At 38.6% G+C, this 11,114-nt stretch overlaps 1 protein-coding gene across 1 annotated transcript; it reads left to right on the forward strand.

Annotated features, from left to right (window-relative positions):
• Positions 1-5,896: 5,896 nt before the first annotated feature.
• On the forward strand, positions 5,897-11,114 carry gatm (glycine amidinotransferase (L-arginine:glycine amidinotransferase)). The gene is made up of 9 exons (XM_080498880.1): positions 5,897-6,037; positions 6,777-6,995; positions 7,103-7,298; positions 7,404-7,594; positions 7,783-7,920; positions 9,267-9,431; positions 9,521-9,584; positions 9,680-9,796; positions 9,928-11,114. Exons 1-9 carry the CDS (start codon positions 5,969-5,971, stop codon positions 10,038-10,040), a joined length of 1,272 nt encoding a protein of 423 aa, XP_080355006.1. The 5' UTR covers positions 5,897-5,968; the 3' UTR covers positions 10,041-11,114.

Below are 11,114 nucleotides of genomic sequence, written 5' to 3' on the forward strand. Positions count from 1 at the left end.
TGCAAATCAGGGTTTTGGGTTGCTTTGTTTTTTTTCCTCGTTTTTTTTTTTTTGCACAAGCGGGGCGGGGCATTTTCTCATGAGTCTGTAAAGTTCATGGGGGGACAAAACCAAAACATTTGTAAAAAGTGATCGTGGCAAGCTGTTTTTTTTAATACAAGAGTTGTTTGACTGCAAAGTGCACGCAGGGGATGCCACCACAAATCAAGCCTTGGTTGAAAGGAGGGAAGGAAACAGGAGCCCAGGTTCTCCAGGGGTTTTTTTTTTTTAGTGAGGTTCAGCCGAGGAAGGGTTAAACTGCATGTCAGCAAGTCCTCTGGTGCAGCTTGTCTGGGATCAGTTGGTGCAGGAGTTTATGCAACGAGGCCCACATTCACAAAAACAAAGCTTAGGGCTCCCTCTTTAGTAAAGAAAAACCTCTGTCCGTGATCAACAGCTGCAATGATACTTTGAGGAGGTGCATGATATATATAAATATTTAAACATTAACATGAGGGGGGGGGGGGGGGGGGGGTTCTCATGAGGTCAGGATTGGAACACCTACACTTCAAGAATCATTTTATTATTATTATTTTGTGGGAACAAGACTGGATAAGACATTTTGGCTTCACCCTGGCCTCGCTGGAGCAAATGAACTATGAACTAGATTTTTATTGTACTAATCTAATCAGACGTTAAAGATGAAAGTGTACGTTCATTCATATCTGAGTCGAATAAAAAAAAAAAAAATCAATCACTTGCTGTGCTTGTTCATTGGAGTTTCCTCAAAAATCGGTTACCAATTCAGCCACGAACGTCGTCTACGTGCAGTTTAAAGCTCACCTTGGTGAGAATGACATGAGGTAGCCTGACGTGTATAGAATGATTACTTCATATATCTATAGTTTTAGTGACAGATTGCATCACTCTTTGTTTCAACGTGTATAAACTGATTGGTTTATCTTTGAATTGATTCTATAATACACACATGGGCGTAGCTTTATGGGGGCCCGGGGGTTGTAGTATATATGCATACGACACGACTGTGTGATTCACGCTTATTTATGTTTGACCAGTTATTGTTGGTAGGAATTGTCATTTTGCAGGTGTAACTTGTTTATTTCCAAGTCAGTAGCTTACAGCGTGAACCACCAGCTCCAATGTCTACATCGAGGTTTGAGGTTCCTTGACTTATTTTATAGATTTCTTTGTGATGCATTTTGCACAACTTCACAAATAAAGGCACACAATGAACCAGACAAGCAGACAACTGGTCAGGTGAAACAAGAAAGACAAGACAATTGCTCAACGTTCCACTATTTACTTAAAAATAATTAAGAAAAGATCATAAATAGATAAAAAAGAAACCACAATATAACATTACAGAGAAAAAAAAAGCTAAAAATAGTTAAATAGAATAACTATGATAACTGAAACGTCAGGTGACAGGAACAAAGCTGTTATTAAAACGCAGAGGGGAGGAGCTGGAATTCGCCTTGAGTCACTATTAAGGATTAATGAAACCATCCTCTGTACCTATTTAGTGAACAGGGAGGCTGGAAACAACTGAGACATTGGTTATTTATAGAGAGGATTTAGGTTGCTAATGGGCCCCGTTTGTTAATTATTCTGTCAGTGTCAGTGTCAATATTATACACAATGTTTTTCATCTTTGTTTCCTCTGAAAAGAAAAGTCAACATGACGAGCATTTTAGCTGGTAAATGAATATAGCAGGTTACATGGTAACATATAGTAGAAAGTGTAATGAAATGGATGAATTTAAATGGCATACATGAACATTTGAAACTATTTTAATACACATGAAAAGTTAATATTCCCCATAATATATTTCAAACTGTAAAAATTCTAAAACATATTACATGTAAATTGATTTTATTGTTGTTGTTTAACATTTGGAACGTATGTTTAATCAAAATGAATCATTACATGGTAGAATAAGATTATTTCTCAAGATCAGGTGTTATTAAATTTCACAATCCAAATTTTTTTTTTAATAAATCAGATTTTAATTCATATATTATGTTCAAATGTAAAAAAAACAACAACAAAAAAACACCTGACTAAACAGTTTCCTTTTTAATGATTTTATTGACATGAACTTTTTTCAATGCACTTACAGGATCCTTGTGAAGCTGAAGCTCCTCCGTGTTAAAGTGCAGCAGCTCTGAGTAATAATTCACAAACACTGGCGGCCGGTTTGAATCAGGCTTGAAACGCCTGAAGCCGGTTGAAGTTTGCTGATATGCACACACATTCAAACACAAGAAAACCCCGGAGAAAACAGGACAGAAAGGGAAGTCAACAGAGGTCAACCTGCAATACAATCTGATAGTAATGACGTTTTTATGTGGTTAAAGTTCCTGCAGGTGGCACTATTTTCCTGAGCTACTGCCAGATACCTGTCGCTTTTACTTAAAAACAAGCTTTGGATGGAATATTTACTTTCCATACTGAATATTTGAACAAAAGCCATTTCATTTAGTTTCAAATGATATTTCTGGCTTCATGACAGCAAGATGTAAAACATGAGAAAAACCTGAGTTTCAACAAGGTAAATTATTTTTGTTGTTTGTTTTTTGTGTGTGTAAAACTTGGAGAAATTAAATGCAGCACAACGTTTTGTCTTTTACTACCTTTGGACATGTCATGATACAAAATAATACTTTATGATGTATTTTTTTATTGAGTTATGAGGAAGTACATCTATATTAAAAGGTGTGAAAAAGACTGTCTGAGCTTGTTGAACGTGCAAACATCTCTTTGCCTTTCTTGTGTTCATTGAATATATAAATATAAATACATTTGCCTTGCCTTCAATATGCAACCTATCGAGCGCAGGACTCGTTTACGCAGACTTTATACCCAAACAGGACGTGTGTGGTTGTTGGAGCAATCATTCAGTTTGTTCCAAAGTTTATTGTGGAGGGACGTTTATTGGCTTCACCAGTGTGCAGAGAGCTTTCACACTCAGAGATAATGGGAGAATGGAATGTCAGCTGACCCAGAACGCTGCTCGCCCATTCGTCCATCCTCCTCGCTACCATTTTATCCATCTCGGGGTCACAGGGCGCCGACCCCTGGACCCATCTCAGCTGACAGGACAAACAGGGAGGGATAGTCGATCACACACATTCCCATCCAGGCATTCACACCAACAGGCGATTTGGAATCACCAAATTTGGCCACAAAACAACGTCTTTTTGGGCTGTGAAAGTACCCAGAGAGAACATTTGCATCTGCACAGGGAGAACATGCAACCTCTATGGTATGAGGCAAGAGTGCTGATCTCTACACTACACTGTGAGGCCCATCAACACCATCATTTTCCAATAATCATTTGTGTTAATGTACACAATATTGTGATAGTTAGGGGGGAAAAAAAAAAAGTGACGAAAATTTAATAAAACACAAAAAAAAAGCCTTCCTCATTGTATGTTGTGAGCTCGTTCTTACTATATCATTTATAATTTAAACTGATAAGTCTAAAAAAACTAACTTACATGTGAGTTTCCCACTTAAGTGTTGAAGTGTTTTATTGATTCAAGGTAGGTCCGATGAGGCATTTTAGTTTCCGATAAAGAGAGAGACAAAATCAAAACTATCAATTGCCTCAGCTTGAAAAACAAACAACAACAAAAAGTCAAACACTGATGACTTGATTCTGAAATAAATCTTAGTTCTTGTGAATTATTTGAGTTTCTCCCTTTGCTGAGAATGTGCGCTTTTTGTGTTTTTCTAAGGATTTTGCTCTCTCTCTCTCCCCTGTGGACCCTGAGTGATGGTGAACAGCTGTTTGGCACAGATGCTTTCTCAAACTCATTGACACCGGCGCTGCAGAGGCCATGCTGAGACGCCTTTCTGTGCAGATAACACCTCTTTATGACACGTGTACCAACTTTGGCACTGAATCTATCTTGAATGGGTTTTATTTAATCAGTGAAGTATATGAGCCCTGGGTCCATTCATTACTTCACAATGTAATTGAATGAATCATTCGAGGTGATCTTCCCGCCAAATGATTCATATTCTACCTCTTCAAACTCAGATTTTAAATCACTTCTTGGGCTAAAACACTCATTGCGTCGTAATTTCTCAGTATTTATGTTGGTGTGCTGTTTGTTTATTTTTTTATTTTTTCTCAATTTTTAGATCTTTTCAATGCAGGCATTACTTAATGGGGTCTGCCAGACAGCTTACGGTGATGAAATTTAGGGATCTGACTGACAAGAGAGATGAGCTCTGGAGTCAAACAACTGGGTGGTAGACTGCTTGTCGGCATTACATCTACATTAAAGCAGATGCATGTGAATACATGCAGTAGTGTTATGTTATGTCTGTTTACAACAATAAACTGGTGATACTATAGAGACAAGGACGTTAATTTGAGTCATACCTTCCAGTCAGACACATAAACTAAAAAAAATTGAGACAAACTACAAGCTGTGTCGGAAAAGACAAACATTCCAATTAATCTTGGATTAAATAAATGAAATATTTCTGTGTTGTCTGTCTTACTTTTTGTGTTTGGTAGGCGTATGTGACTGAAGTAGAATATCACAATGAAGGAACTTCTAATACGTTTTATATATGCTGCACATTTCAGATGTAAAGCATGACGCCACTTTTCTATTGACCCAATATAGTTAGAGCTGTTTGATTAGATAAGGTACGCACAAGGCCCAGACAAATTGGAGATATTCAAGTGCCCCAGATATCTGTAATTTGTAATACATGTAGTCCCATTAAATAACGAATAAAGTCTGGTTTGTTTGATTTTCAGCAGAACCAGAGAGCGAGAATAACTGATGTGATGTTGAAATCTTATCATCAGTGTGAAGTTGTCAGAGAGCCTTGCAGAGTTTTCTGGAGGTTTTATGCTCCGTGTGCCTCGACGTTCTCTTCATCTATTTGTACAGATTTTTTTCTGTAACCCCTTGTGATCATAAAATGACTAATATTGCCTAGGTATTAAAAATAAATAACCGTCAGATCCTCATACGTGTCTTTGCAGGCATTCATGAAGATACTGGTGGGAGTTCATAGTATTTTTTCGACTCATATCAGGCAGAAATAGTTTCAGAGGGCAAAGTAATATCAGCGATCATTGAAGTCTGTGGGTTGTGAAACCCTTGTGAGCACAGTCCAGCAAAGCATGTGGTGTCACAGCATGCACACGGCAGTCTCTATCTCCTTGATTATGTCACTATTTTAACTCCTTTCTGTGGTTTTCTGATGGATTGTGAAATGACTTCGTCTCAGGAGTTGATCAATTCAGAATTATTCCATCAAGGCATGAAGATAAGGTGACAGCAACTCGAAGAAGCTTTTTAGTGGTGCATGTTTAAATACATTTTTTATATGCTTTTTATTCAGCAAAGAACGGGGTGATACAGAGAATGAGTTTTGAAATTTTTTTTTAAATTTCAGACTGTATGAACACCTAAATATATAAACACATAAAATCACCAGATGGATCAGTTTTTGTGGGTTAGGTTTACTTTCTGCAGAAGCAAAGAAGAAACAGGAGTGAATTGTTTTCCTGTTTAGTTTCCCTAAAGGGTATTTGCAGAGAGAACAACCTCCCAGGTGAGTCAGTGCAAAAACCAAATCAATAAATCAATAATAATAATAATAATAAAACAATCCACTCGGTGAAATCAAATGTCGCATCCATGCCATAGATGTGCAGATGTTGTCCTTGGAAACTTAACTCTGCTGGCCTAGTTGATAAGAATTTGATGCCATAAGGGATCGCTTTTCAGAACTGCTTTTTTTTTTTTTTTTTTTCTTTCTCAAGTCACGTTGCTCCACAACACGAAGGCGACCAATGGTGTTTGGTGCACGTAGGAGGGTACCTATAAAGCCCCGCTGAGGGTTGAGGCGTCTTTCATTGACGAGCAAGAGGTGGATACCTGCGCCGCTGCAGCCGCTTGATTTCACTTGACACACTCACTATTACGTTGGACAATGCTGCGAGTAAGATGTCTGAGAGGAGGTAGCAGGGGGGCCGAGGCTGCCCATCTGATCGGAGCCATGGTTGGTATCACGGTGGTTTCATGTCTTATCTTCTCTCTTTATTTCTTTTTTTTTTTTTTCCCCTTGATATTTCAGAAGCAATTTTTTTTTCCCGGGGGGTTTAAAAGAGGAAAAAAAAAAAGGCACATGTGAATAAAGAAAACGTTGTCTTCACTCGTTTGCAGCTGAAAAAAATTGATTTCTTTCTTGCAAAATGTCAAATATTTCCACGAGGTGAAATCCAATTGATTGTGCGGGGAGGGAAAGAGGAAAAGAAACGCACACACCTTAATTGCAGAGACTATGCAAAAAAAAAAAAAAAAAAAAGCTTGCCTGATTTGTTATTTTTAACTTTTTTTTTTTTTTTTTTTTGGTCCATGAGTGACTGTGAGCAGCTGCGTAGCACAGATGCGCTCCCAGAGTTGGTCCTGAGCCAGTGGAGCCCTTCTATCTGTGCAGATAACGCGTATTAACACGTGTACATTGGCATCAAACTAATGCGGGCATTTCTCAAAACTTATCTAATCAGTTTACATCCTCATACTTGTAACCTGATTACTGGCACGTAATCTTAATATCTTAATCTATATCGCATCTTATGTCACTTCATGTAAGAAAATAAATAAGTCTCGAATTCTATACAGAAACTTTATCATCTAAATCCTTGCTCAAATCTTGATCACAAATTTTTTTAATTAAACCTACTTTTCCAGCACAAAACTGCCATTTGTGTTTTAAAAGCAACTTTCTCCCTCCTCAGTTTGGTCGGTCAGTCACTGGCTGGGTGCAGAGGGCTTTTGAGAGCTCTTCCAGTGCAGCAGCTGCACAGACCCGTCATGCAGTTGAAGAGGAACATGTTACTGAGCCAGTGCAGCAGGAATGCCCTGTGTGCAGCCACAATGAATGGGACCTTCTCGAGGAGGTGATTGTGGGCCGAGCTGACAGTGCCCGGGTGCCTCCATTCACTGTGGAAGTGAAAGTAAGTCAAGTTTTTATCTGACGCACAGCTTGAAAGTCACATGAAATTATTGAAATTGTAACCGAGAGAAGTATCAGGCTGACTGCGGGCTGTCGTGTTGTGAACAGGCTAACACATATGAGAAGCATTGGGGCTTCTACCAGAAGTATGGGGGTCAGTCTTTTCCTGCGGACCACTTGAAAAAAGCTGTTGCTGAGATTGATGAAATGTGCAATATTCTGCATCATGAAGGTGTCACAGTGAGGAGGCCAGAGCCCATCGACTGGTCTCTGCAGTACACAACTCCTGACTTCACATCACCAGGTAAAAAAGTTGCTCTGTAAAATCGTATCATCTGTATCCGATGATGCTGGGAACAGCAAATTGAACTATTCTCCACGACATAATTCTCTATTGAATCATTTACAGGCATGTATGCGGCCATGCCTCGAGACATCCTTATGGTTGTGGGGAATGAGATAATTGAGGCTCCGATGGCCTGGAGGGCTCGTTTCTTTGAGTACCGAGCCTACAGACCTTTGATCAAGGAGTACTTCAGAAAAGGTGCCAAATGGACCACTGCTCCAAAACCCACCATGGCTGATGCCCTGTATGATCAGGTGAGGCAATTTCTTATTGGAACACCAGTGCTGCAATGTTTTACGTTTACAGTTACACCCTCATTAAAATACCTTGTATAGGTTGTCTATGTGAAAACCTGAGTACTTTGTCCTTTGCAGTATATTGCACCAACATGTGACAATGGACTACATGCAGTGACTGTATAAATCATTGTTTCGTCTTTCAGGACTACCCCATTCGTACAGTGGAGGACAGACACAAGTTGGCTGCCGAGGGGAAGTTTGTGACCACAGAGCATGAGCCCTGCTTTGATGCTGCAGATTTTATCCGAGCTGGGACGGACCTGTTCGTCCAGAGGAGTCAGGTATGAAGACTGCAGAGATGTTCTCAGTCACGGATGAGACTAAGCCATAAATGACATGCTGTCCTTTTGAGAATCTGTCAAAGCTGTTAGAGTACATGCTCTGTTTATGAAAACCTGTCAAACCTTATTGAGAATTCATGCCGTGTCGCCACATGGTTATTACTTTCTCGGCACCAACAAGCGTAGACTGTATTAAACAGCTGTGCAAATCAAAAATGTAAAACTGAATCTTTTAACCATTTATTTTTCCTCTTGCTTTGCACCGCTGAGAATCAAAAGACAACTCATCGCTAGAGATTAAAATGATTTTTTACGAGGAGTTCACAAGCTTCACCTTCCTTAATCTGTCTGGTATTTCTTGAGCACAACTGCACGTTTTGTTCTATTGACACAAGAACAAACAACCCAGCCAGAACATCCTGATTCAAACAGACATTATTGGAAATTGCAGCAAAGCTTTTCATTTCATTGGACCATATATTTATCCCTTGATTTTCTAAAATGTGATTTAGGAATAATTATAATGAATTCCAATTTGTCATTCACCTTTTTTTTTTTTTTTTTGAAAGTTCATATCTTCAGCAGTGAACTTTGGATTTCTCACCACCACTGATCACTTGGTTTATGATTACCTGCCTGCCAGAATGGCTCATCAATCTTCATAACTTTATCTAACTTCAAACAAATCAATGGATGTGTTATCTATTTGTGATCCTGCATGATGAAGGCAGCGGCAATCTCAAAACCTTTAAATGCTACAGAAACTTTTTTATTTTGTTTTGGTGGTTCACATCCCGTTCAAGCTGAAAGACCTCAACTATTTATAGGCACTCAATGAATGCAGTTTTAAAAAAATAATATTTTAGAAAGTGTACAATTGATAAAAAAATAAAATAAAATACAAGTGTTTAGGTTTGTAAATATTCTGTAATTTGGTGATGAATTGTTACTGGATCCACTGAACTCTTTCACCACCTGTAAACTGTTGACAAGCACAGTTGTGCAATATAATTTGAAAAAAAGTACAAAAACTGACTCGACATAGTCATTGTGTGAATGTTACAAAGACAACATGCTGCCACTTTTACTTTGTGCGGATATGTAAATAACCAAATATGACGTCACCACTTTTTTCAAAAGATCAGTCGGGGACACTGATGCACTGTCTGCAAGGATCTTACTGATTACCAGCTGATTAAAACACAGGATCTGACTACTTATATGAATCAGATATTATGTTTTTCATGCCGGCACCTTTGTTGTACTGAAGAATTCAACAGTTTACAAATGAAAATGCAGCAGTGATTCGTCATTCAGACCTTTTGACTCCATAATGTCCTTTAAAGGTTACAAACTACATGGGAATCGAGTGGATGCGTCGTCATCTGGGTCCCAAATACAAGATTCACATCATCTCATTCAAGGACCCAAACCCAATGCACATTGATGCAACTTTCAACATCATTGGGCCGGGTTTGGTGCTGTCAAACCCCGATCGTCCATGTCGCCAGGTATGGCATGATACTGTATTGTGATTAATTTAATTTTGAAGACAAACCCACAGTGCATTGATGTTCTTGCTCTTTGTCCCCCACCTCAGATTGAGATGTTCAAGAAGGCTGGCTGGACTATTGTGAAGCCTCCAACTCCTCTGATTCCGGATGGTGGGTTCTCAAACAGATATGTGTATCTGTGTTTATATTTAATATGTCAGAAGTTTCTATTTAAAATTGTACTAAAAATACCACTTTGTTCTCAGACCACCCACTGTGGATGTCCTCCAAATGGCTGTCCATGAACGTCCTCATGCTGGATGAGAAACGTGTCATGGTTGACGCCAATGAAAGCACCATTCAGAAAATGTTTGAAAACCTTGGTGAGTCAATGATCCTCCAGCGTTTCAAGTAATTAGGATAATCTGTAAAAATTTGACGTTTTGATTCTAGTTTTGCATGATTTGGGAGTTTGATGCAGTTTGATGATGTGTATATGTGCTTTTTCATGCAGGTATCAAGGCCATAAAGGTGAACATTCGTCATGCCAACTCCTTGGGTGGTGGCTTCCACTGCTGGACAACCGATGTCCGCCGCCGTGGTACCCTGCAGTCCTACTTCCATTAGCCTTGCCAGAAATGGGCAGTTTCTATTGAGCTTTGAAAATTAAAGCCTCAGTCTGGGGTCGTAAGACAACCGTAATGAACTATTTTTGCCGTCAATCCATCAACGGCAAACGCGCTGCTAAATGAGAAGCAAAACCTTTTGCAATCATCCAAAACTGCAATTTGTTTTTGTATTTGGTCTCGTCTGATGCATCTGAAAAACAAACTAAATTTTAAAATTAATGAGGCAACCTGATCATTACAGGTAGTAAACCCCACCCCTTTTTTTCCTGGTATGCTTCTTTATGTCCTCTGAATTTTTGTGGATTGGTTTGATTTGACATCGCTGTACATCACAGTGCCTTTGCAGACAGCTTTGTTCAGCGATAAATAGCATGCTCAATAGCAACAATTGGACACCTTACTTTAATCAATAACCTCAATATTGACTGCATTTCTGGCCTGGCTTATACATGTTGATGGCTTTGACATCTGAAAGCCATAGCTTTGAGGACAAGGTACAATTTGGTATGTGAATGTCATCCGACTAGGGAACAGGAGGATGGAGACTACCTCCACATTAAAACTCAAAAACTACAATATGCTTGTTTTCTAAAATACTTTTTATATTTAAAAGAATGTGTAAAACTATTATGTAGGTCACTGAATAATCTTAACTTTTATAATTAGCTTATTGTGTAACAATGACAATCGATTGAGTACAAAAGGTTCTGTTTATATTTGTCATAGTCTTTATTGGATATCCCAACAATTGGTGTTTTTATATATTTACTTCAAAAGTATGTTGTCCATATCAGATATTGTATACCTTTTTTCCTCTGTTATATTATTCTCTTACAGATCTGGGCCAGTTTTATGCTACTAGTCATTTTCACCAAACTGCTTTGCTGCTTTCGTGTGCAAACACTGTCTTAAGAGTGCATGAAGTTTTCTGGTTTATTATTCCTTTGCTGGAGACGGAAGTGTAATTGACACGTCTGACTGTCTCGATGCCAATTAAAATAATCCTTTCAAAGAATATTGTGTCTTGACAAAGGAATGTTTTGTATTATTGATGTGTGATTAAATGAGATGA

The sequence above is a fragment of the Blennius ocellaris genome (assembly GCF_963422515.1).
Source record: "Blennius ocellaris genome assembly, chromosome: 1".
In the NCBI taxonomy this organism is placed as follows: Eukaryota; Metazoa; Chordata; class Actinopteri; order Blenniiformes; family Blenniidae; genus Blennius; species Blennius ocellaris.